Below are 27817 nucleotides of genomic sequence, written 5' to 3' on the forward strand. Positions count from 1 at the left end.
TCACTACAAACCAGCTCAAATTCAGTCATAGAAACAAAGTTGTTTTTCTTTTATTTTAAACATTTTATCTGTCTTGAGTATTTAGCCTGCGTGCATATGTAGGGGTAGCATGTATGCTTGGTGTCCACATAAACATAAGAGGGCTTCAGATCCTCTGAAACTGGTGGCTGTAAGCCACTGTGTGGGTACTGGAAACAGAACTTGAGTTCTCTGTAAGAGCAGTAGATGCTCTTAACCTCTGAGCCATCTTTCTATTCCCTTCCTCTCCCCAACCCCTCTCTCTTTCTGTTTGTTTTGAGACGACGATATGAGCTTGCTAACTAGACAAAGCTAGTCCTCAATTGGGAGCATTGGAACAGCCTCCTCCTACTCTTTAATATTGGGATTACAGGTGTGTGCCACCACACCTGCTTTAGGTGTTTGTTTTTAAAATATGGTCTTGTTATATGGTTCTAGGCTGACCTTGAGTTGTCAAGTCTTCCTGTCCCCTCAGCCTCTGAAGGTCCATCTGGAATTAATTACAGACCTGTGTCACCGTCCTGTGATGTCACCATGCTATGCTAGGATTCTGATTTACTTCTTTGATCAGTTTTATGAGACTTACAAATATCAGCCTAGCTCTTTGTATCACTGTATTAATTCAGTGATTCTTTCCCTCCCAAGATTGTACCTGGGAACTCCTGATTGTCTAGCAGTTAGTCAACCAAACTCTGTTCTTAGCTGTACTTTGATTCTGAGACATGATTTCAGTTTTCCAAACTGGCCTTGAACCTGGTCTCAGTCTCCCACATGACTGGGATTATAAACTCAGACCACCAGGCCTCAGTAAGTTCAGATATTTCTATAGCAGTATGGGTCTGTTGTTTGACTAGACTCCAGGCTAAACTGTTGCACTGTTGAGAAACATGAGGTTAAGTAATAGTGTTGTAGAGTGTTCATGTGCAGGGTCTACAGGTATGCGCATAGGAATCAAGTGTCTGGAGCTGCAGTGGGGCATAGAGCATATGTATCTTTACTTGTGCTTATTTACCAACCTTTTGTATCCCAAACCTGTCAGGACCTCGTGTCTCTGCTTTCCATCTCATCGGTGCCTGGAATACAGGCATGCACTGCCACATAGATCTTTTAATGTGAGTTTTGAGGATCCAGACTCATGTTCTATTTCCTGCAAGGTAAAACACTTCACTGACTTAGCTGTCTTCCAGCTTGGATTTCCTTTTATGAATTTGATGAGTGGGAGGATCCTAGTTCTTACTGGGCAGTGGTGGTGCATGCCTTTAATTCCAAGAGTCAGGAGGCAGAGGCAGATAGATCTCTCTAAGTTTGAGGCCAGCTTGGCCTACAAATTGAGTTCCAGAACAGCTAGGCTTACACAGAGAAACCCTCTTGAAAAACGAACAAAACCAACCAACCAACCAACAAAAGATTTTCCTGAAACTGTTATCTGCAGTGCTCAACTCTCTGGAGAGGTGGGTGGGGGTCAGTAGACACCAGTGCCGTGTGCTCTGTCCTGCCTCTTGTCTTCCTTCCTGTTTCTGTGCTGGAAGCGCTCCATAGTCAGGAACTTCCTGGTGCTGGAGGTTCCATGTACTCATCTTGCACTGCACTGGTTTAGTTTGTGGCCTTCAAGTTTGAGAATTAAACCTTCAAATTCTTCTAAGGACTTGTTGAAGGTGTGAGGTTGTCACACGCCTTTTTGAAAGTCAGTATCTCTGAACCTTCCTTTATGTGAAAATCATATAAACACCTTCTTCCTTGCTTTCGGTCTGGTTTTGATGCCAAAAGTACCTTTATCTAAAGGTTTGGAGTTAACCAGCTCGGCTGAAACTTCATTCTGGTGCTTAAGTTCCTGGCTTCAGGCTCACCTGTAGAGTGTGACACCTGCCAGCCCCACCCCAGAGTCTTAGCCAGTTAGCATTCTCAGCACAGACACTGACTGAATCGAGTTAATCTTGATTGATTAATCTGTTAATATATTATAAGTCCTATCCCATGAAGTTGTAGAATGTTCATTTTTTAAGTTGATGCCCATGTAATGTTATTTGTTGGCAGTAACAGAGTTATACTTATTAGTTTAGCAAGTTCATTCAAATGTCTATGGGTAGAACTTAGACCCTGATGTGTCTGTGACCTGTCATTTAGAATTCTTCCAACCTTATCATATGCTTGAAATTTCCATAATAAAAATTTGAGGCAGAAGTATTTATGAAAAGTAATGCTTGAAAGGATTTTTGTTGTCTCTTTTTCTGTGTGAGTCCACAATAAAGACAAGTCTAAGCTGACCGCTTAGACTGTAGAATTCCTAGCACATACATATATATTCTTTCCCCCACATAGTCAAACTTTGTTTTAAAGGCTTGAAAATATTCAGAGTAATCAAAATGGTATTTTAATTTCTTAATACATAAACAGCACAGTTTTGAAGTCTAGACAATTATACAACCCTAAACAACACACAATATGTTTCAGAGGTATACTTTAGGAGTAGGGATATAGCTAGGTTCCATCCTGCACTTATTATGTATATCACTTATTAATATTATTGTCATTATTATTGGTTTTTTGAAACAGGGTTTCTCTCTGTAGTGCTGGATGTTCTAGAACTTACTCTATAAACCAAGGTGGCCTCAAACTCAGACACTCACCTTCCTCTGTCTCCTGAATGCCAAGATTAGAGGCCTGCGCCACTATGGTCTACCCTCTGGTCAGGTGGTGACTTCTGAACAGCAAATCCAGTACTATAACATGAACAGTGACATGTACTGTCTGATCAGCACAAAACAATCTATTCTCTAGTTTCCTATCTACAGTTTTAATTTTCTACTGATATAAACAAAAAAACTCAAGCAGCCAGATGATATAGTTAGTAGAAAATGCAAGGCCATTTAACTAAAGCTTTGTTTCTTAAGCTGTTAGTAGTGTTTAAAGCATTAGGTCATATAGTTAAGGCTACACCAGCTTAGATTTGCTCTAGAACATAGGACTACCCTAAAAACAAATCTTTCAGAGGTGGTAGAGCATGCTGAGTGTCACCTAGCACTTGGTGACAGAGGCAGTTAGATCTCTTCAGAGTTTAACGCCAGCCTGGTCTACAAATCGAGTTTCAGGCTAGCCGGGGCTATATAGAGAGGCCCTGCCTAGATATGGGGACATACACACATACATACACACACATACACACATATATACACACATATATACATATGTGTGTATATATATATATCAATTAATTGATTAAATAGTCAAATATTCTTACTCATAATCGATTATTAAGTAGTTTCCCTAAGGGAAAATAAGCAATTTGTGTTTTCTTAAGAAACTGGCATATATGAACGATGGCTGTTTGTTGATTTTAATTCGTAGGAAGCCTATAAATGAACTGTATTGTATTTTTCCTAAAAATGCAATGCCAATACCCACCCATCCATTATTCATACAGTGGTGAACTGAATAATAGAAACAGATACTGTCATAGTTAGGGTTTCCGTTGCTATAGAGAGACCATGACCAAGGCAGCTTTTATAAAGGGCAACATTTAATTGAGGCTAGTTTACAGGTTCAGAGGTTCAGTCCATTACCAAGGTAGAAACATGGCAGCATCCAGGCAGACCTGGAGCTGGAGGAGCCAAAAGTTCTCCATTTTGATCCAAAGGCAGACAGGAGAAGACTGGCACTTAGCCCCCAGAGCACTGGCTTCCTCTGTAAAGTTAGCAGATCAAGATATATAATGTTAAGCTTTACGAACTCTAAATGCTGTAAAAGTCCATGCAGAACTTCCATCAGCTCCCAGATATCTCTATCTCTTTCTCTCATATATCCATCCATCCATCCATCCATCTACTAGTAAGTTCTCACTTTATAGCCCTGACTATAACACTGTAAAAGAGGCCATCCTCAAACTCGATCCACGGTCTCTGCCTCCTTATGCTGGAATTGAATGTGTATGCAACTATACCTGGCTAAATAATGTTTTCTTTAAAATGCATAACCATATCTGTCTTAAAGCAGAGAACTGAGCAGTGGCAATCGAGGGGTTTTTATTGTGAGTATCTCTCTTACTGTAATGTAGCTAACATTGTTGGGGGCACATGAGAGCTGACCTTGGACCAGTACCTGTGGAGGGGAGGGCTGACCTTCCAAGACAGTCAGCATCACTCTGGAGTAGAGTTCTGATGGGAAGACAAGCCTTTTAAGAATCACTTGTTCTATACATAGATATGAAAATGCTACTTTGTGAGCAGGAGAGATGGCTCAGTGGTTAAGAGCACCAGCTGCTCTTTCAGAGGTCCTGAGTTCAATTCCCAGCACCTACATGGAAGTTTACAACTATCTGTAACTCCTGTTCCGGGGGATCCAATACCTCACAAAATGCTATTTTGTGGCCAGGGTGGAGGAATTTGTAGGGGAGGGAAGAGGGGACATGCACTTGTTTTGTTTTAAAAAGAATAGAAAATGCCACTTTGCTAATCCAAAAAAAAAAAAAAAAAAAAAAAAAGTAAAAAAAAAGTCTCATTTAGGAAAATGAAATTCCGTATCTTCACACTATAAAAAAAAAGTTTCTCGTCTGTCCTCTCTGGGCTGAGGCAGTCATAACCCTGAAGGACTTTGTAGCCTTCTGAGAGAAGAGCTGTTGGTTTTTGTCAGCTAGGCACAGTCACATGCTGTTCATCCAGCTTTTCAGATGTGTTCTTTGTTGTCATTTTAATTTTGGGCCTTTTGATTGTCAAATACAACTTAGAATTGTTTGAACCCATCACAAGATTGTGAATGCTGTATTGACTCCAATATATGGAAAAATGCTGGTATTATTTAACACACTCTCAGCTGATAAGATACTTAGGAAGTTGGGTGCTGACTCTTTGTATGTGCTGTGTATGGCATGCCTGCTATGCCAGATCAGCCGTAGATATTTGCCTGTGTGCATATTAGTGTAGCACACAGTACTGTTAAATAGAGAGGATCTGCTTTACCTGTCACCTGTGTGAGTCTGTCTGTGGAAAGCATGGGCAGCTTCTGTCCATCTACACTGCTGATTTTCAGCAGTTAAAGGCTTTATGTATTATTTTGGGTTTGTCTTAGAAGAGCTTTTTATAGAGTGCGGCAGAACTCTTCTGTATGAGTCTCATTTTGTCTTGTTAAGTAATCATAAATACTTGCTAAATTAATTAAGCCAAGACACCTAGCATGTCCTTCAAAATAAGTGTTGGTTCAAAGACTCCCGAGTAATTTAGATATGTGCATTCACTTGTCAAGGAGTGGTGGAATGAATGGAAAATTCTCGAAATTCAGCAAGTCCTTGTTATCTGCTCTTTCCTGTCATCAAACAGGGTCAAGCTAGAGGTGGGCAGAGGCTCATTTGACAGTTTTAGAAGCCTCCCCTGAGGATAGACAGCCCTTCACTCCCATCTCCTTCCCCTGTCCTAGGCTTCAACTACTCCTGCTAGATAAACATTTCCTGTATCATTTTATACAGATACATGATTGTGCATGAGAGTACCACGGAATCTGTAAAGAGCCATATAAATGTCCTCTGTTACTTGGTTTTTAAAAGGCTAACAGTGAGTTACATGGGGACTAAAGGAAAAGCAATGGTATTTAACTTAACATTTTTAGCTGCACATATAAAAATTTTACAAGCCTTTCTCAATTTGTGTGTAGAATTAGCTCAAGTCTCATCATGGTCTTAATGTGGAATGTCTTGTGTTAGTAAAGGGATCAAATTTTAAGTAGAAAAAAAAGTTCTATGGAAAGAAACTTGCATTCTGACACTTGTGCCTCTGGAATTACTTTAAACAGTCTCCTAGTGCTTTACTTGATTTTATTCTGGTGCCTCTTCAAGTACGGATTATACTTGTACTTTCAGGAATACAGCCTAGCATTCTGGATGACAGCTTGTGCATTGCAGCATTATTTATCTATTTTTGTAAAGGGTTGCTAATCGCCTGGTGCCTCCCTGTCTGAGTCGTGTGCTTGTAGACTGTCTACGTGAAATCACTTGATAGGCTCTCTCATCTGCAACAATGTTGCCTGTATTTTTAGTTCACCACCCTGGCTTAAAGTGAAATTACTTAATAGAAACACTTAGCGACCAGCAGCTTACTTTGAATAGGCTGATAATAAGTGGACCCTTTTTAGAATAGGTCTGTGTTTAAAAACCTGTGTCAGTATAGTTATGAAATATAACTCATTTATCCTACCTTTGGCCAAGACATATATCCAGCCTCTCTCTTTAACTGTTTCTAAGCAAGGCTTTTGTTTAAAAGAAAGATTAGTGTGTCCATTTTTTTTTCTTTTTTTTCTTTTTTTGGCAGGATTTTACTCAGTAGCCCAAGCTGGTTTCAAACTCAGTGATTCTCCTGCCTCAGTCTTCTGAAAGCTGCGACTCCAGGCGTGAAACAGCATACTCCATTTACCCAGTCTATCCCTGTATTTAGATTTGAAGTCCCACAGGCTCTTTGACATTGATGAGGCTTCTTAAAGCCCCTAGAGTTGTTCTGCACAGGAGTTGGGAACTGGAGCCCACATCTGAAATCTGAGCCCGTGACCTCTGGTCCAGAGCCCGAAAGTGTTGCGATTGAGCCAACCCCTGCTGTTTGCTAAGAATAGCTTTCTCCAGCAGTGGGTCAGGCCTCTGGTACACTTGTTGCTCTTGCTGTGTTCTGAGTAGATGAAGGTGAGGAGAGGTAGAGAGGCTCAGAGGGGTTCTTTGGCACACTGAAAATGCACTAATGTTTGTACCTACTTCTCTCCTACCCCACATGAGTTCTAAAAGTGGGAAGAGCCTTCTGATGGTAGGTAGGACAGTTTGAAAAGAAAAGAAATACATAGTAAATGTGTCATTTCAGTCTCTCATAATCAGAAACGTAAGTCTTATAAAACCGAAAACTGATAGGGAAATTGAGGCTAAAGGGAGCCATGCTTGAGGCACATAACTTTAGGATGCCTACAAGACATGTTTAATATATAATACTTTCATTCTTTGAGAATTTCATGCAGTGTATTTTGACTGTATTCCTTCTCATCTCCTCCCAGACTAAGACATTTGTAAATTCTTGGGGACAGGGTCTTGCTATGTAGTCCAAGCTAGCCTGGAAGTTACTGTGCATGTAGGCTACACTAGTCCTGAACTCATGACACACCTTATAATCCCAGCACCTGAGAGGTGCAGGCTGAAAGTGTGCACCATCTGACCTGGCGTGTCACATTGACCACAGGCATATAGCATTGCTTCAGCTCTAATATGTATTGCTTTGATATTTTACCTCTGCAGTTTAGAATTTTCTTAGTTTTAAATTGCTTAGGTAACTTTGCTGGGCACGAAGGGGCCTGTCTCAAAGTCAGGAAGATGCAAAACAAAATAGAGAGGCATACCTGTAATATCTCTCTAGTCAGGTGAGAGGACTTTCGTCTCCTTGCTCTGGCTTACAAGAACCACAGAAAGCTGGCAGTGCTGACAGGGTTTTGAGCCAACAATCTAGAACCCAGGTGCCTGCCTGGAGTCAGAGTATATACTAATGTGTAATTTGTACTTAATTAGCATAAGCTCTTGCTTTTTGCTGAATTTCTTGTTTAGTCTCATCACAGTGATTCAGTGATGGAACAGAACACTCTGCCAGGCCTGGTCATGTTTGCATCCAGATGCTAGCACTTGATACTATAAAGAAATTACAAAGTGACTTCCTGTATAAGGTTTGATAAGTTGGTGATCAATATAGACTGTACAGGAAGTGACCTGACATCTTCTATACACAAGGGATTTGGCCATTGTCCCCTGATGTACATGGAGAGAGCATGGTTAGAGGATTAAGGAATTCATGATTCATCTCCCAACCACGCATCTTTGCTTCCCAAAAAAGGACTTCCAAGTAAGCAGATTGTCCTGGTGTTATCTTTAGGATTTTAATGAGAGCATTTTTTTCCTTTTTCTATTTATTTACTGTATTTTGTATATACCATTTTTAAAAATTTTTCTGTGCTCTTATGGCACCAATGAATTGTCTTTAAAATGACCATCCGTGTGTCCCATCCGTGTGTCCCATCCGTGTGTCCGCTGGTTCTTTCTGGAACTTAATAATACTGAAGAGCTCTCACTCCAAACTTCACTCCTGCCAAAACTTGGTGCTTCCTGTCTGTAATCTTGGCATTCGGATGTTGAGACAGGGAGACAGCCATGAGAGTGAGGTCAGCTTGGGCTACAGAGTGAGCTTCAAGACAGCTGGTGTACAGAGTGAACATTTCTTTCATGTAGTTATAAATATTTAGAATTTAGTATAAGCCATTTGTCTCATTAACTTCATGGCTATCTTTAATTGTTAGATCAATGGTTTATTCTGACTTAAAACTTAGAATTTTGTATGGCTTTTTGTTTGTTTGCTTGCTTGCTTGCTTGCTGTTTGTTTGCTTGAGACAGGATTTCTCAGTGCAGCCTGGCCTTCCTGGAATCACTCTGTGAACCAGGTTCTGCCCTCCAACTCAAAGATCCTCCTGCCGTAGCCTCCTGAGTGCTGGTGTTAAAGGCTATGTTAAGTTATATATGGTGAGCAGTGTGCTGGCCTTGTGAAAATGTGGGCTCTGGGTTGACTTAAGAGGTTAAACTTGCTCTACCTCTGACCAGTGTCTGGTTTGCTTATGAGCAGCTTTTAAGGAGCCAAACAGAGTAGTGATTGGAAAGCTGAGGTGAGGGCATCTGTTCAGGCTGTTTGTGCAGGAGACAAAAGTCTGCTTAGGCAGATCTGTCTCAAATAAAAACCAAGGGCAACAAGACCCCCAGTGGCAGATAAAGGATCCTATGAATGTTTATGCCTGGTATTTGTTTAAAATTTGGGGTTAACCATATAACATTAGAATCATTGTTGAGATGTGATGTAGGTTTTGCTTTTACTTTGTTTTTGAAACAAGGAATCATTTACCCCAGGCTGGCTTCTAGGGTGTGTCGGGGTGTTTACATCTTGCCAGCATTGCCCTTGTGAACTCCTGATCTCCTACCTCCCAAGCGTGTGCGCCCCCACATTAGGCTTGAGGGGTTTTTGTTTGATTGGTTTTGTTTTAAACTTTGTTCACATGCATGTGCGAGGTCAGAAGACAGCTTTGGGAATGGGTTCTCCCTTTCTCGGTGGCTTTTGTCATTAGATCAGTCCTTTTCCCCCTTGCTTTTCCTCCCTCCCTCCCCCCTCATTTTTTAAAAGATGGTCTCACAATTAAACCAGGGTAGCCTTTAACTTGATGGAGTCCTTAGCCTCCCAAATGTTGAGATTTTTGCATCACATCTCTCCTGAGAATGTTTCTTTTAAATAGTGTCTTATGTTCTCTGGATATCATACTATTGTCTAAGGTACCTGTACTTATTTTCTACCTATTATATTTTCTTACTGTGCAAGTAACTGATGTTTACTGTGGGGGTGGGGACTGGAAAACACTGGGAGGTGAAAAGAGTAAATAATTCCTTATCTCATGGCTCATGGAAAACACTTGGCTGTGTGTTTTCAGGCTGTTTGAATTACAGACTTTGGATGTCACCAGCAGCTCCTCAGTCAAAGGTCACTGTCTGTCTCCCCCCAGCAGCTCACGAGTAGAGCAGGTCCAAATGCGACCTTTGTAGTCTCACCCTGCAGTGTAGGTGTTGTTTCCCTTCCGTGTATGTGTTATGTTGTGGTTTGTCACTTAGTTTTGATACTTGCTTGTGTGTGTGTGTGTGTGTGTGTGCCCACATGCACACTGAGATAGAAGGATGCTTCACTTTCAAGGCTTGCCTGGTTAAATCTGAGACCGTGTTTTGAAGGTTAAAAGGCTGTTGTAGATAAAGCTTGTGTGCTCATGTGCCCTGATGTAGATAGAGGCAAGAGGACAGACAGCTTTATAGGAGGCAGTTCTCTCCTGTGCACCTGTGAAGGACGTCCCGCTGTACACTGTCAAGATCACATGGTGTCTTCAGTAACTGTCCTTCACCTGACTGAGACTGACTACCACCCTGGTGAGTGTCTTTGTGGGAGCTGGTTTTCAGCATCACCCAGCTGCAGGTGCGTCTCCCAGTGCTGCAGCTGTTGGAAGGGCACTGCACTCTGGCTGCTGGAGAAGCCAGTCTGGGTGTGGCCTCGGCAAGCTGGCTTACCCTGAGTCAAGGCCCGTGTACTGTAGTTTCTTTGCAGGCAGCAAGTACTTAAGTCTGTCAGCTTCCTCCTATACAGTGAGATGGTCTGGATTCTCACACTGCACCATACTACGTGGTCTGACCTTTAATAGCAGTAGTTATCTCTACTGCTTTAGTTACCAAATTAGGATTTCTAATGTCTTAGTTAGGGTTTCTCTTGCTGTGACCAAAACTCAATGATCAGAAAGCAAGCTGGGGAGGAAAGGGTTTATTTGGCTTACACTTCTGTAGCTCATCATTGGAGGAAGTCAGGACAGGAAATCAAGCAAGGCAGGAACTTGGAGGCAGGTGCTGATGCCGAGGCCATGGAGAGGTGCTGCTCACAGGCCTGCTCACTGGCCTCAGCTTATTATAGAACCCAGGATCTAGGGTTCTATTATAGAACCCAGGATCACCAGCCCAGGGAAGGCCCGACTCATAATGTGCTTGGACACTCTGCTGTTGATCATTAATTGAGAAAATGCCTTACAGCTGGATCTCATGGAGGCATTTCCTCAACTGAAGCTTCTCCTCTCTAATGATGCTTGTGTCAACTTGATACACAGAACCAGCCAATACACCAAGATTTAGATTGTACCTGAATAAGGAAAGAAAAATAAAGGTTTCTTAGATAGACAGTAAGAATAGAACTTAATTTGTAAGATAGATATTAAAGAAAGAGAAAGAAATAAATTTGTGTTGGTATCTCAGTCCTCCTTCAAACAACAAAAACTATTCCCACTGTGTAAAGTAAGTGCAGAAGTCACCGTTCGGTAGATAAACAGCCATCCACTGGGGAATGGAATTACTGCTCTGACCTGGTTGTAAGGCCTATCACTGGGTCATGCCCACTTGTGTTGATTGTAGGCTCCTGAAACATGGGAAGGGGAACAAAAGGAGTTACATATTATATATGCATTCTGTTCTGTTTTCCCTGCCTAACTAGTGACTTCAGGTTATTTATTTTTATAGTTTGTAATTTCTGTATGTCTCTGTGTGACTCTATGGCACATGTGCTGGTGGTGTTAGAGGCCAGCAGAGGACATCAGATCCCTTGGGGCTGGAGTTACAGATAATTGGGTGTAGGAACTCAATTCTGGTCCTCTGTCTGCAAGGACAGCAAGAACTTTTAACCACTCCAGCCACTTGGTGTAGGATTAAAAAGGAAAATTAATGCTTATAGAGATTGAGAGTCAATTGGTTAAGTCCTAGCAGCCAGTTACCTCTAGCTCATCGTTGTGCCTTGTAAAGAAGTGTTAGTAATGTTTCAGAGTGCAGGAGAATTTCATAGTCTCTGACTTGAAGGGTCAAAGAAGAAAGGTATAATGTCAATTGTGGTAGGATTGTGTTTCAGTTGCACTGTAAACTGAGTAGAGTCCTAGAATTTTACCTGAACAAATATCCTGACTCTAATCAACTACAAAGTGACTTCTTCCTTTCTAATTTAATAAGTGTGTAAAACTTACATCAGACAAAAGGAAGACATTAGTCAGTATTGAAAATTTAGTGTTGAAAGCACTAATAATATTCTACATAAGATTCTTGACTTGGATGAGAGTCTGTCATTCACTTTCTTAAAAAGAAACAATGTAACAGATGTGATTCCAGGTTTGTTAGTCAGTACGAGCCCAAACAGCACTGTTGACATCAGACATTTTTATTTACTTTAAAATGGAGAAGCGGGGACTATATATAATCCAGTCACTGAAGCACTTGCCATTCAAGCATTAAAACCTGAGTCTGTGGTTCCAGCCCTGAGGACGCAGAGACAGGAGGGTTTCTGACTCCTGAAAGTCATCTCACATACATCATTTTAAACATTTAAAAGAAGTGTTTTTGTTTGTTTGTTTGGGTTTTTTGTTGTTTTTTGAGACAGGCTTTCCTGTGTAACAGTCCTGCCTGTCCTGGAACTCAGTTTGTAAACCAGGCTGGCCTTGAACTCATAGAGATCTGCCCCCGCCCCTGCCCCTGGAGTGCCAGGATTAGAGGCATTCACCTCCACACCCAGAAAGAAAATACTATTTTAAGATTTTTTTTTTTTTTTAAGGTTCAGTGAAGGCTGGTGTTATCAGCCAAAATTCATGTGAATTACCACTTTCCTACTTACTTAGTGACTTTTCCATTTGGGGCATGTTTATAAACTAATAGACTCATTCTGTCTTAGCAGTTTGGGTGGCTAAAATCGAATTGTATTGTTAGCAGTTAAAAAACGTCAATGTAGCCATAAATACATGGCGGATGTAGTCCCAGGCCTTTAGTAAGATGGCTTCCCTTAAAGTAGGTCTGGGAGCCAGCACACCCAAAGGCCCTTTCCTTCTTTGGAGTAGATGTGAGTTAGTTCACTGAGCTGGTCTGGTTGGGTGGCCACAGAGAGCTGACTAGAGCCTGGCCGGACCGCCTAAACCTGTCTTCCTTCCTGGACCTGAGTCTAGGGCTGTAGGCTGAATTCCTGTCACAGCAGAAGAGGGTGAGGTCTGGGTCTGCGCTGAACATCTTGGCTTCTGACCTTCTCCCCTCCCTGACTGCAGACATAAAATCAAAGGTTAATGCTGCCTTTCATCTCTAAAACGAAGCTACTTCTTTCTGGCATGCTGTAGCTGGATTTAGATACCATTTGCTCAGGACTACCAGTTTATTTAACTACAATACGTCTGTGGAGCAGAGAGATCCTAATCTGGCTTTTTTGTTGTTGTTAAAACAGTAGGTCTATAAGTAGATTTAAGAGAATAATTAAAATCGTTAGAGGCCAATCTAGTTTGCTTCTTCCTTCTTTTGGTTTTTGAAACGGTCTCACTTAGGAGGAGCCCAGGTTGGCCTGAAACACTTTGTAGCCCAGGCTGACTTTGAGTTCATCACAGTCATCCCAGCCTCGGCCTCCTGAGTGCTGGAGCTTCATGAAATGCCACATCTAACTCTTTGTGTGTGTGTACGTACGTACGTACTTGGAGGTGGAGTCTGAAGGAGTGCTAGGTGCCAGAGCTTCTCTAACAACCAAGCCATGCTCTCCACCCCTGGTAATTCTGCATGTTATTGGGAGACTCCATTTGGATTGTTACAAATGATAGACTTCCTAAGACTTCTTGGGACTGGCACAATGACAGTTAGGATCTATGGAGACCTTATTTTGGGGACTCATGAATCTTGAATTCTGGCTTTTGTTCTTGGCCCATTCTATGCTGACTTATGCCATTTTCTGTACCATAAAAGGGAAAAAAAAATCAAACTGTGAACTTGAGAGAAGTGGTATCTATTGATACAACATTATGAAAAACATGGTGTTGATTTGGAGGGAAACCATTTGGCTGAAGATGAGAGTTTCTGCCCACACACTTTTGAGCACTGTACTGACAGCCCAGGACTTTGAACTCCAGTCTCAGATTTTGATTTCTGATAATACTAAAAAACTTACTATAGAAGAAAAGCGTATAAATTGTGCCATCTTTATCAAAGAATTATGCCATGTGTCTCTCTGAGCCTTTGAGAGTTCTAAAGAGTAGGTGATGGATTTATAAAAGCATTGGCTGTGGTCTCAGACCATAGCTGTAGGGGGGTTAGGTTAGAGAGTGTATCCTCGTTCTAGAGTCAGTGAGGCGCATAGGTTTCCCTGGGTGAGAGTGTCCTCTAGTACTGACCGTAACTGACACTCCAGGGTGTCACAATGCCTAGGTTTGATAAGGCACAGGAAATCGTCCTAGCACTGCCATGGAATCTTCTGAGTCCCACCAGTGACCGGATGTTCAACACACAAGCAGGCTTCACACCCAATTTCAAAAACAGCCTTGCTCTTTTTCTGAAGTCAGGGTCTCTCTGTTTCCTTCACTGGATCCTTCGCTGGGCTAGAACTCTCATCCTCCTAGGTCCTGTGCACTCACGTATCAGCCCCAAGTCAACTTTAGAGTCAAGGTAATCACTTGATTTCTCATTAGCCATTTCACTGGTCTTATATAAGTGTAGATTTTTGGACTTTTCTATTATGAACTCCTCTGCTCCTCTGTGTGTGTGTGTGTGTGTGTGTGTGTGTGTGTGTGTGTGTCTGTGTGTCTGTGTGTGTGTCTGTGTGTGCACGCGCACATGCTCTCTCCGTCCACTTCTTGGTCCACTTACCTACTTCTCTGTCTACTTAGTCTTCCATTTTTATCCTAGACAGCTATCAAACAGATAGCAGGCCCCATTGTGAGATTCAGTCTAACAGTGTAATCTATAATAAACTTGATGAATACAAACATTTAAAACACACACACACACATTACATGTTTTATTTAACCTGGAAGTCACTTTCAAGACTTGCTAAAGAAGAGGGAAGGAGCTGCACTGTGTTTGGGGTAGTCTGCTCTGGCAGCCTGCATCTCTAAACTCAGCTGTCTCTTTATTGGGCTATATTAGGCTTTTCAACGATTAAAACTACTTATTTTTCCCAATAAAGATAAAATGATATGTACATAGCTCTGGCATCCTATGTGTAGATCTGTGTAGTGCATCACTGTATAGATCAGGCTGGCCTCAAACTTGAGAGCTACTTGCCTTTGCCTCCCAAGTACTGAGATTAAATATTCCCACTATGCCCAGCCCTTGAGGGTAGATTCTTCTCCCCTTCCACCTTTCTGTGTGTAGGATTGAATTGGCTTGTCAGGCCTGTGTGACAAGTATGTTTAGCCCCTGAGCTGGCTCACTGGCTCCAAAATCAAGATTATTAAAGAGTGCTAAGAATTATTTGGCACAGCTTTTGGTTGGTACGTACTTATTCTTTGCCTTGACTTGTGAATTGATTATGTTATGTTGTAAGTAAGAACTCTTTGTCCAGAGATTTCCCATAGTTAGTATTTTGGGACTCTCTCTGAGGAGACAATGTGTCTGTATTTGCTTGTTTTGTTTCCTAGCTCATTGTTAATTCTAAGCTTGGTGTAGGTTGAATTAATGCTCTAGGAACTCTGTTTTAGGTTTATTATTTGTATAGTATTTTCCTACATGTATGTCTGCATGCCAGAAGAGGTCGCCAGATCTCATTATAGATGGTTCTGAGCCATCATGTGGTTGCTGGGAATTGAACTCAGGACCTTTGGTAGAACAGTGAATGCTTTTAACCTCTGAGCCATCTGTCTCTTCAGCACCTAGAAACATAACATAGAATTCTGAGGAGCTGTAGTTACAATCATTTATGACCCAAGCTGTCTGATGTGGGTACTGAGAAACTCTGGCACTTAACTAGATGAACTAGGTTGGCCTTGAGCTCACAGAGATCCACCTGTCTCGGCCTCCTGGGTCCTGGGATTAAAAGTGTGCACCACCATGCAGGGCTCTACAGCCTTTGACAGGACCCACAGTTCCTGGCTTTTAAATATGAAGTTGATTCTCTAAACCCTCCAATACCCCTTTCTGAAGATGAAGCAGGTTGCCCAAACATACACATGTAATCCAGATTGTCTTTGTGGAGACTGTTTGGGGTATTGAATTTTGAGTGTGCACTGTATTTGTGAATGTGTGTTCATGTGTATGTTCACATGTGCATTCCTATGTGTGGAGGAGGCCAGAGTTGATGCTGGATGTCTTCCTCCACTGCTTCCCATCTTGACAGGTTCTCTCACTGAGTCCTGATCTTGTCTTGGCTGGACTAGCTGGCCACTGGGCTCTAGGGGCTCATCTGTCCTCCTCTTCAAGTGCAGAGGTCAGATCTTAATGCTAGTGTGGCATCTCCCCTGTCCCCATAGCTAGGTTTTTTGTTTGTGGGGGTTTTTTGGTTTTTTTTTTTTTTTTTTTTTGAGACAGGGTTTCTCTGTGTAGTCCTGGCTGTCCTGGAACTCACTCTGTAGACCAGGCTGGCCTTGAACTCAGAAATCTGCCTGCCTCTGCCTCCCAAGTGCTGGGATTAAAGGCGTGTACCACCACCGCCCGGCACTAGGGTTTTAACATGCATATACATATATATATTGCGCCTGGATTTTTCATAGAGACTTCTAAAAGGAGGCATCTTGATCTTTAAAAGATTAGTAGAAACTACGTGCTTTGTGGAACATTTGGGGAACAGTGCCCTCAAGAAGTACAGCCTACATTTAAAAAGTAAATGAATAAAAGTGTGCCTAAACGCGCTCCTATGAGGTGAAGACAGACCCTGTGAAGTGCAGGCTGTGTCCTGAGGACATGTCTTGGCATCTGTCTCCAGGAAATCGAGAGTGGTGCCACCTGAAGTCCTATCACTGAAGCACCAGAGTTCAGCTGTGAGGAGGGTGTGCCTTACAAGTTTCTCCTAAGATTTGGGGATGTGGGGACGACACAAACTTGTTCAGTGGGATAGTGGGAAGGTTACAGGAACACCTCAGTGGTAGGGCACTTATACAACATACCAAAAAATAGAAATAACTTTTTTTCTTTTTTTCTTTTTTTTTTTTTTTTGTCTTTTTTTTTTTTTTTTGTCTTTTTTTTTGTCTTAAAGGGAAAAAGTATACCGGTAATTTTTAGTGACTTGCACAGGGTGGGAAGGCAGGGTAAGCTCTGAGACTGATAGAAGATTCAGCCATTCTCTCCCTATATGAGGCTTTTTCTTAGGGGTGATGGTCTGACTTTCACTCTGCTTTGTCACAGTCACAACGATCAGACAACAACATGGCAGGACCCCCGGAAGGCCATGCTCTCACAACTGAACGTTCCTGCGCCTGCCAGTCCAGCGGTGCCCCAGACGCTGATGAACTCTGCCTCAGGTGAGCACCACTCTGTTGGGAGAGCCACAAGCATGCTGTTTGGATCCTTGTCTTTCTTTTTACCCAGTGCCAATTGGCGACATGATTCAAAGTAGTGTGTGTAGTGCCTCAGCCTTGTTTATTCTTAGTCCATCGAGGAGACTGACGTGGAACAAGAATCTTCTAAAGCTCAGCGTTCTCGTAGTCATGTGGTTTTAAGTTGTTTGGGTTTTTTTTTACTTTTGGTTTTTGATATCATATTTGTTTTGTGCGTGTGTGTGTGTGTGTGTGTGTGTGTGTGTGTACGTGCGCGCGCGTGCACATGCACGTGCGTTCGTATGTATGTGTATATTCGTACATACATAATGACATGTGAGAACAACTTCAGGGAATCTGTTCTCCCCTACCACCATGTGAGACTCAATGATCACACTCAGGTCAGTAGACATGGAAACAAGCACCTTTAACCCTGAACACCCCCTCCCCCAAAGCATTTCTGAGATGGTCTCAAGTAGTGATGGCTGATCCAGAACCGCTGCTCCTCCTGCCTCTAGCCCCTGTAAGTTTGTGTTTGATTTCTGCTGTCTTCAGCTGGGGTCTATGATGGTACTCACCTCATTCTTTTGTAATGTGTTGAAAAGCACATTGTTTTATTTTAGTTGCTTTAAGGACAGAAGAGTACTTCCTGATTGCCTCAGGGACACTGGAATCCAAGCTCTGGTATTCAAACTCAGTTTTTAGTTTGTTTTTGAGATGGAGTCTGCCAAAACCAGCCTCAAAGTTGCAGTCTCCCTGCCTCTGCCTGTTTGTGTGCCACCTTGCCGTATTCTAACTCTTACAAGGATACTGTATGCCATAAACCACAGAGCACCCTCTTTCTTCTAGATCTAGCAAGCATTGCTAAACGGTCTTCACTGCTGGGTGCAGTGATGTGACCCTTTAATCCCAGCACTCAGGAGACAGAGGCAGAGCTCTGTGAGTTTGAGGCCAGCCTGGTCTACAGAGTGAGTTCCAGAACAGCCAGTGCTACATAGTGAGACACTGTCTCGACAAAACAAAACAAAAGCAAACACTAAATCTCTACCCTTGTCATAAAAATGAGCTTACAAATTGAATTATTTGGCAGTGTATGTGGCTGCAGTTTTCCCTTGTCTGCGTTGTAAGCAGCAGCACTGCTTGAGAGAGGGAGATCTGAGGAAGCTGGAGGATCCACTGAAAGCCCTTACTTGTTTACATTTCTTTTCTGTATATGAGATTCTTTGATTTGATTTTTAAATAATGTTTTTAGTTGAAATGTATAGGTTTTGCCTGCATGTATATATGACACACCTTGTACATAGGTGGTCATGGTGGGCACATCTTGAAACGGCAGTTACAGATGGCTATCAGCCACCACATGGGTGCTGAGAACCCATTCTGGTTCCTCTGCAGGAGCAGTAGGGGCTTTTAACCTCTGAGCCATCTGTCCAGCCCCATAGAAAGCTTTGGTTTAAATGACAGGTAGTAAGCAAAAGCAGCTTCTTTGCCTATCGAGATGCAGTGAGACCTTTCTCTTTGTTGGATGGGTCCAAGGCTGCAGCTGCCTCATTAGCACCTTGGCACACATGGGAAGAAGTGCTCCTTCTTCTGGACTGGTGTCTGGTAGTGGCAAACACCAGTGACAAATCCTAATGTGCTTACTGGCTTTCCTAACTGTGGAGCTTCTGACAGTCAGTGCCCAGACGTTTGCAGATGTGAAACCTCCTCCTGCCCCAACCTCGCTCTTGCTCTGGTCAAGTTGAAAATGAGCTTTAAGATGTGATGGCTGAAAACGAAGGTAAGGGCAGAATGTGGGGTTAAGCCACGCTAATTATAAAAGTGACCTTATAATTAAATAAATATAGAATAAGGTCTCGTAGCAGGAATATACTTGGCACTCTCAGAATCTGTGCTCTATATGTGCTATTTGATTTAAATCCTAGAGTTTGAAACGTGAAAATGATGTGGGTATTTTTCATTGGTTTTACTTCAGTCATTTTTTTCTTTTTTCTTTTCTCTCTCTCTCTCTCTCTCTCTCTCTCTCTCTCTCTCTCTCTCTCTCTCTTTCTTTCTTTCTTTTTTTTTTTTTGAGACAGGGTTTCTCTGTGTAGCCCTGGCTGTCCTGGAACTCACTCTGTAGACCAGGTTGGCCTTGAACTCAGAAATCCGCCTGCCTCTGCCTCCCAAGTGCTGGGATTAAAGGTGTGCCTCACCACCGCCTGGCTAGTAATTTTTCTTTAACTACCAGATTTCAAATAAAAGTTTTGGTGCTAAGTAGTTCACACTATGTAAATGTGTACTTTAGAAATCAGTAGCAGACATTTCCTTACTGTGGAAGACGAGGCAGCCTGTGTCCAGTGGGGTTGGTTCACTCCTTTTAGAACATTGTTTTATTGTAGTAGTTCGTCCATTTGTTTATTCTTTCCCTTCTTTTGTTTGATTTTTATGAAACAGAGTTTCTCCATGTATCTCAGAACTTTGTAGACCAGGCTGGCCTCAAACTCACAAAGATCCACTTGCCTCTGCCTCCTTAGTGCTGGAATTAAAAGTGTTTGTGACCATGCCTATCAATAAAAATTATATTGTAGTTGTTTGTTATTATGTATGGGAGAGGGGCTTGAGTTTGTCAGAACATAAGGTTTGGGATTGGATTCTCTTCTGCTACAGGTCTAGGAGTTGACCTCAAGTGTCAAGGTTGGGAGCCTTTACCTGCTGAGCCATCTGTTTCCCCTCCAGCATTCCGCTGATGGTCTAAAGCATAAAAATGAGGGATTTTGGAAACAGTCACCCTTAGAGTCATAGGTATAACAGCAGCTGGTTTTTAGGGATAGACATCGGAGTCAGAACTTGGAGTGAGCTCTTAAGGCCCCATTCCTAGTCTCTAGACCATGTGATAAGTGGCAGAGGGGACAGAAGAAGACAGGGTGACACTGGAGACCAGAAGCTGTGGTATGCTCATAGAGATTTGTTTCTTGTAATTACACTTCCTTTAAGGAGGACTTTATGGTTAGACGATGCAATGAGCTAAGAAGAGATGTGTCAACAGCTGTGCTGAAGCAAAGGCCTTAAAAAATATAGTCACTAAGTACTTCAGAATGAAGCTATGTAATGACACGTGCCAACACTGCAAGAGCAGTGTTCCAGGCTAGGCTACACAGTGAGACCTGGTGCTCCCTACACACACACACACACACACACACACACACACACACACACACACACACACTGTTTTCAAGACTTCCATCCCAGGGATACCAAGTCAGAAATGTCTGAGTCGCCTATAGAATGTAGCATCTTGTGTGCTTTAAATGGTCTCTAACTTATGGATGTGATTTGACCATGTAAATGGTTGGTTATGCTAGATTACTTCTGAAGTAACAAGAAAATATCTATACATTTTAATATACAGTTATAGATTTTTAATTTTTTAAGACATGGTTGGCTTAATTGGTGCATATAAAACTTACGGTTTGCGGGAGCCTATTTTATATGGAAGTCTCCAGAATGAAACAAATTCTAGCCAGAGACCATACTACCTACTTAATCTGTTAAATGCTGGGGACTGGTAGTGTGTGGGGCATGGCTTTTACTCTGGAGGTTTTTGGTTTTCTCCCAATTGAGAATTGAGCTCATGACCTCACACAGATGAGCCAAAGACTCTTCCACAGAACACTGTCTCCGTGTCCCCTGTCTCCCCCTCCCCGACTTACACTCAGGCTCTAGCACATGCACACTCATTTGAGATCATGTCTTGTGTATCCCTAGCTGGCCTTGCACTGAGTACCAAGGCTGGCTCTGAACTCCTTGGTCTTCTTCCTCTCAGGTGCTGAGATTATAGATGTGGGCCACCATCCTCAGCTGCTTCACTGGAAATTAAAGAATATTTTAGTCATTTTCCATGTAGACATTTAAGAGTGAAATGAAATGTTTGGAATGAAAATGAGAGAGCTATACAGTCTTTGGGACCTGGAGATCAAACCAGATCCCTGCCCTGCTTACTCCTTACCCTGAGCTACACCCCCAGGAAGCTGTAATCTCAGCAAACCTTGGGCCCACATAAGATGATGGCATAATGGCCTGTTTAATAAGATTTCAATCTAGAGGTGTGTATCTCTCTGAAAGGCAGCCCTGATTAGGGTATATGGGAATTTGGAGGGAATGGGGTAATGGTGTAATTATATTTTCTCAAAAAACAAAGGGTATAAAAAAAGATTCATTTAAACATAAAGTAAATGTGATTCAATATTTTGTAAACTATTTGTAATTACTGGTAGCTGGTTATTACTTTATTTAAAGTAATTTAAAACATCTGTCAACCATGACAAAGATCAACTGTGTTTATCTTTGAAGCTTTCTGTGATCAAGGCCTCAAGCTTTTTATGCAAAATGTGAGTTTATTTTCTACTTTAATCGGGCAGTACAGTATTGCATATACAGATATCTTTTTCCCCTTTGATTATTTTAAGATAAATTTTCAACATCATAATACTGTATTAATGAGTACAGTACTGTGCTAACAGGACTATATTGACAAAAACAGAAGCAGGAATGGTATTTGAATGAAGCCCACAGTCAGCACAACAAGGAGCCAGTTTGTCTTGTCTTATTAGTTATTCCTGTCATCTCACAAATAAATTTTCGCAAAGCTTTTAAGTAAAATGACTATTTTTCTTTTCATACAAGGTAACTCAGGTAATCTGAGAAATGACAAGCTGAAATGGGAAAAATAGTTTTGAGGTAGAGTGTTTACAAAAGAGGAGGTAGGGAGGCAGGGAGGGAAGAAGCGTGGCCCAGGGGATTAAATTAGCATAAACATGGTAATGTACAACCCTTAGAAGTGGGCTTCAGCCTGCATAACCAAGCCTTTACTCTGCACATGGTGTCAGGAAGGTCAGGCAGTAAGACTGGCTCAGCCACATAGTTCAGATGCCTTCCTGGGTTACATGAGACCTTGTGTCCAAAGGAAAAGGAAAAGGAAGAAATTTGGTTTGCCTGTTGTTTTATTTAACAGCCTGTTTTGTTTTTATTTTATTTTTATTTTTTGTGCTGTGGATCAAACCCAAGATCTCATCTGAGCTAGGCAAAGACTTCACCGATGAACTGGAAACCCAACCATGCATCTTGGCTAGTAATTTAGAACTAACCATGCACCTTGGCACTTTTGAATAAGCCACTATTCTTACGTAATAATGTGGGTTGAGGATTGGACGTATAACTCAATGGTACTTGTAGAGCCTTGCACAAGATTTTATCGCCAGCAGTGACCCCAGCTAATCCTACCCCTGCCTCCTCCCCTGCCAAGCAGTCTATACGTGCGAACAAGAGGCTTGAAGGAAATACAAAGATTTTTAAACTTGCTGAAATAGAAACTGTCAGTCACCCAAAGATAAAATGGCCAGTCAGTTTGCAGATGGCCCTTAGTTTCCAGTACCAGGACACCTGAAGCTTGTTGATCCTGACGCTAGCTAGCACAAGCCGACTTCTGCTTCGAGCTTCTCCTGCACTCTGGATGGGGCCTTTGACAAGACCCACTGCTACTCCTTAAGTTTTCTTTTCTCCAATTGTACATGCCAGAGTAGTTATGTTGAATTGAGTTTACAGGTAACCTTTTTGTGTTTGGTTTGGCTTGTTTGTTTGTTTGTTTGGTTGGTTGGTTTTTGATGCAGGTCCAACTGCACCCCAGGCTGGCCTCAAACTTGCAATCTTTTTGACCTGGCTTCTGAGTGCTGGGGTGATGGCCACTTTTTTTTTCAGTGGCTTTAAAAAACACTACTTTTTCCCTCCCACCCCCTTTCCAAAATAGGGGCTGGGGTATGCCTTGGTGAGGAAGGGTGGTGTACAACACGTGGGAATCAATTTTTCTCCTACCATGCGAGACCTGGGGACCAAACTCAGGTTTTAGTTTTGACAGCAGGACCCTACTTACTAAACTATCCTGCTAACCTTTTGATTTTCTAATCAAAAGTTTTAAATTTTTGTTTATTTACTTACTATGTTTGTCTGAGTGAGTGAGTGAGTGTGTGTGTGTGTGTGTGTGTGTGTGTGTGTGTGTGTATTTGTACCACTTTCATACAGGAACCTTTGGAGGTTCAAAGAGGGCATTGGATCCCCTGGAACTGGAGTGGTTGCTGGGAACTGAACTCAGCCAGGGCCCTTAGGTCTCTCTAGCCAGCCTTGATGGGATTGTGTAACCTAGTCTAGCCTTGAATTTTGGGCCTTCCTCCCTGTATCCCAAGTGTCCGAGGTTATAGGCTAGTTCTGGATATGTTGCTGCAGGGTTTCTGTTTGCTCTGAGATCTAACTATTGCAAGTGAGACATTCCCAAGCTTTGAGTTAAACCAAAGGGATCACATAGAAACTCAAGCTCCCTTGATCTGACCTGGGAGCACACCTTAGCAATGCTTTCCATGTATTTAGGAGTTATTTGAACTCTGATGGTTACTGTTAGGTGTAAATTCTGAGCCCATAAAAGAAACAAATGCAAACTTGTGTTACCAGGCCCACCAGCCCAGAGAACAGGGGCAAACAGAGAATACAAGGGGAAGCTGTCGTTGCCATTATCCAATTCTCCTGAGGAATACCTAGTATTAACTATTAAGACTCAAAGATAGAAGTGTCCATGTTAAGCTTATTCTTTAGTATTTTTGTAGATGTTTTGGAAACTTTGTAAAAAGAGATTAAATTATTTACATTTAAGGACCAAATGAAATGCCTGTCTTACTTCCTCCCTTGGTGAGTACTGGGATTTTATTTTTGTCTTTTCCACTGATTTCTAAATCCTTCTGGTCACACAACTGCTCCAGTAGCTTTTGTGACTCATGGAAGAAGTATTTGTGTGAAAGATTAGGTTGTTAATTTTTCAAAAATGGCATCTAGACTACCATATATAGACAGGAGTGTAAGTGAAATGGATTAAGTCCTGCAGCAGTAGCCAGACTGTTCCTAAGTAATACTTTTTAAAAACATGTATGTAAGGAAAATCAGCAAGTAAAGCTTCACTTTGGTGTTGATGAAAGGTGATTGTTTTACTTCACCAGTTTAAAGTCTAAATGCACACTTTCAGAAAACTGATCTTACCAAGTCACTGAGCTGTTGGGTTGTGTTCAAATCTGATACTTAATGCTTAACCCTAAATGAGACATACATAACAGACACGTGTCCTCTGGGTCTCAGGGAACATGATGGAAGATGGGGCAGAAGACTTGACTGCCTGAGCCAAAAGAGCAAGGAGGGGTGTTGTGAAATGCTGGTGTGCTGTGAGCGCTGTGGACTTGACCTGGCTCTTACATGCCAAAGCTCACACACAGCCTGTGGCCACTGCAGAACATGAAGCCAGTCCACATTCCAGCATGGGTGTCGGGAGGGGCCTGGGAGAACTTGCCCCTAGCCAAGGAACCATTGGCAGTTGACTGCTGGATAAGGGAGTACTTTTTCTTTACTGGTGTGGCCCCTGCGGTTGTCTGTGCTGTCTTTTAGGATGAGCATGGGTATTTTACTTGCATGTATGTCTGTGTACCACATGCACACCTGGTAGGCCAGATAAGGGCGTGGGTCCCCCAGAACTGGTGTTAAACATGCTTGTGAGCCTTCATCTGTATGCACCATCTGGATGCTGGAATCCCCAACCCAGGTCCTCTGGAAGAGTAGCCAGTGCTCTAAACCTCTAAGCCATCTCTCCAGCCCTCAGTGAGGTGCTTACGATAGGAAGAGAGCTGGAGTGGACAAGATGAGGATGTCATGTGTACTGCAGTGTTTTTATCTAAGCCGAGTTCCGTGAGTGAAATCTGAAGATGGCCTGTCCCAGGCTCTCTGGGTGTCTCTGCATTCTAGGAAGTTTGTCTACTAACATGATACCAATGGGTTAATTTTGACAGTATTGTATCTAGTCACCATTGTCCCTTGAGACTAGATACTGTCCTTCTAAAGTCATTGATTCAACAAATACCAGCAAATGTCGCCTTTTTCTGTAACAAAATCACAACAGGGAAGGTTACACAGATATCTCCCTTGCTGAGCCAGCAGGCCAAACATGGGAAGCAGTAGATGACGGCTGCTGTCAGGAAGGGTTCACCAAGGGAAGCAGAGGTTCATTCCCACCCTCGGCCATTACTCAAGCCCTTCCTGCATGCCAGCCACTGTTTAAATCATGAGACCAGGTTATAGACAGACACATCATATTTCCCTAATGTCAAAGTGGCAAAGGGGAGGGTAAACCAGCTACAGGCTAAGTGATGGGGCTGGAGGGAGACCACCTCTCAGGTGGATTTTCCTTTAGCTCCTGTAACTGTGGTCTTTGGGCCCGAGACCTAGGTAAACTCAAGGAGGGAGCCATGCATCTATGTGAGGGAAAGGGCAAGAATCCAAGCAGTTTACAGTGGCCCATTCAGTGGTCTTGAGCCATGTGCTGGGAATACAGTGACATCAACTGGAGTAGCCAGTCAAAGTTAGTAAGGAGGCCATTTTGATTCCATTCATTTAACAGACAGGAAACCAGGGAGCATTTGGAACATGGAGTATCACAGAATGTAACTGGTAAATGGGAGAGAGAGTGCTTAGTTCTGGACCTGGTGAACAGGGGTTTAGTGAGAGGGATCTTAAAGTGTGAGGGTACCTGCTGATACCTGAAACAGTGGTAGAGAGTCCAGGAACAGACAGAAGGCATGTCAAGATACCTTCGAGGGGCCGAGAGGACTGAGTTGTCTTCCGAACACTCCAAGAATTCCATTTCAAACAAACAAACACACACACACACGCACAACTCTTGGCTGGAGAGATGGTTCAGATGAGAGTGGATGCTTTTCCAGAAGCAGAACCATTTGTGTAGAGCATCTACAGTGAGCATTCTGTGTGGTGCTTTCATCTTTATTTAGGTGTGTTCATCTACATTCTGTAGATACTGAAAGGAACTGTCACTGCTTACGGAGCTTGCCCAGGATTAGAAGGTTAATACATGTTGAGCTGAGATGGGCCAAGTTGTAACCTCAGGCTATAGGACACTGGGAAGCAGCAGGCAGGATTCCACCCCAAACTTTCAGTACGTGCTTGTCCCTCGCTGCCACTGGTGATCTAGAAGGGTGTTGGCACACCAGGAAGCCCTCAGTGAGACTTTGGAGTCGTGGGGGTGGGGTTCTAGTAATTGAGCATTTGTTTGCTAAAGCTGGTTCATCAGTATATTTATGATTGTTTTAGATTTAGACATCTAAGCTTGTACAGAAAAATGACACTATCTCAGAAATTGAGGCAAAAAGATTTCATGTTCTCTCTCCCTCCCGCTCCCCAGCTCCCCTGAATATGGGGGCATGCCTTATGAACTCTTGTTAATCAACACATAGTTGTTGGGAGAGGGACTTAGTATTAACTTGTGCAAGGCTTTAAAGGGGAAGTGTTTTACATAACCCATAATGTCCTCGGACATTTTCAAGTTTCAGGAAGGTTTTTTATTTGTATATGAGTATGCTGTCGCTCTCTTCAGACACACCAGAAGAGGGCATCAGATCCCATTACAGATGGTGTGAGCCACCATGTGGTTGCTGGGATTTGAACTCAGGACCTCTGGAAGAGCAGCCAGTGCTCTTATCCACTGAGCCATCTCGCCAGCCCAGGAAGAAGTTTAAAAATGAGCAGAGCAGCTTTGACTGCTGTTGGTGGTCATGTTTGCAGTGATCTAGAGAACACCACTGGGTTTGATTCTCCAGTCTGCCACTTTCTGACTTAGGCATGGAACTTGCCTTAGCCTCTTTACCAGTCAGGTGGTGGATAATCATGTCTATGTCGTGACCTTTTTAAATGAGTTCATAAATAGTTGCTTGTAACGAATGCAGAACCATGCCTGCCATGTAGTGACAACAGCGTGGACTCATTTGAAGTTGGCCTAGATTTCAGAGCTACTGACTTCTAGAAGTACTTTCTAAGGCAGCTACTATGGCCAGGGTGTATGTGGCCAGTCTCTCATTGTCCTCTTCAATCTCTCTTTGGCTCAGGCAGGTGAGGATGGGCCAGTCTAACACAGGGGCGGTGAAGACTTTGCTGTTTGGGTAAAAATTGCAAATGGTAGCCCTGAATTATTACCAAGTCAAGAGTAGGCAGTTGAATCTTCTCCTGTGTTGCAGTCATATCTTATCTGTTGTTTAAAATGCTCCAGGAAGTTAGTATTTGTTCTAGTTGATATCTGTAGAGCAAATAGTATTGGCAAATTTTATAGGAAATTATACTTTCCTAAGGATAAATCTAAATTTTAAATTATTTTTTAATTTAATAATTTTTAATCATTTTTCTTGCTTACTCTCATTCCAACTTTTTTTTTAACCCTCTTCTTATATCTCATTTAAAATATTGATCTCTTTCTCCATTTTCTGCAAGGATTTTTTTTTCCTACAATATTTATCATCTTGCCCAAATAACTTTGGTATGGGGATCAAGCATGGTCATCTAGTTTTGAAAACATCATCATCTTTTGTATACCCAGAGGACCAAACTTCTCTGCAGGACCATGTCTGCTGAAGCCCAGATTTGTTACTGAATTTTGGTTAGTTATACAGATCTTTGTTTTCAGTCATCAACACATTGACTGACATTGACTCTTGGACATTTTTTGGCTAGCATCATACATGCTAGGTGAGCATCTGACCTCAGGCTGTAGCCTAAGACCCCCTTTTCAGCTTTCTTTTCCTTAATTCTACTACTGAAGGGTAAATTGTGATCAGAGCTGTATCTTTTTTGATCTCTTCTTGCTCTCCTTCAGAAGGAAAACCTCTTACTATTATTGCCTGTGTCCATATAACATTCTAGTTCTAAACAGGGAATGTGAAAAATAGAGATAAATAGGGAAAGTCGTCTTATCTGCTTCGAACTTACATTTTGATATGGAGTACATATAAGGTTGTTAGCATCTTTAAGGTAAGTACATTGTTTCATTTTTAATTAATTGATAAGGGGACAGAAGATGCAGTTCTAATGGATCCTGCTGCCCTCATTATTCATGTCTGTAACTCTGTTTCAAGCT

At 42.3% G+C, this 27817-nt stretch overlaps 1 protein-coding gene across 6 annotated transcripts in view; it reads left to right on the forward strand.

Moving 5' to 3' along the window:
* Positions 1-27817, forward strand: part of Yap1 (Yes1 associated transcriptional regulator) — a 73659-nt gene that overhangs the window by 14385 nt on the left and 31457 nt on the right. For all 6 annotated transcript variants that reach the window (XM_076926118.1, XM_076926116.1, XM_076926120.1 and 3 more), the window contains exon 3: positions 16703-16818. In XM_076926118.1, the coding sequence (XP_076782233.1) occupies positions 16703-16818 (116 nt within the window). The remainder of the gene's footprint in view (positions 1-16702; positions 16819-27817) is intronic.

The sequence above is a fragment of the Arvicanthis niloticus genome, chromosome 27 (genome assembly GCF_011762505.2).
Source record: "Arvicanthis niloticus isolate mArvNil1 chromosome 27, mArvNil1.pat.X, whole genome shotgun sequence".
Lineage (NCBI taxonomy): Eukaryota > Metazoa > Chordata > Mammalia > Rodentia > Muridae > Arvicanthis > Arvicanthis niloticus.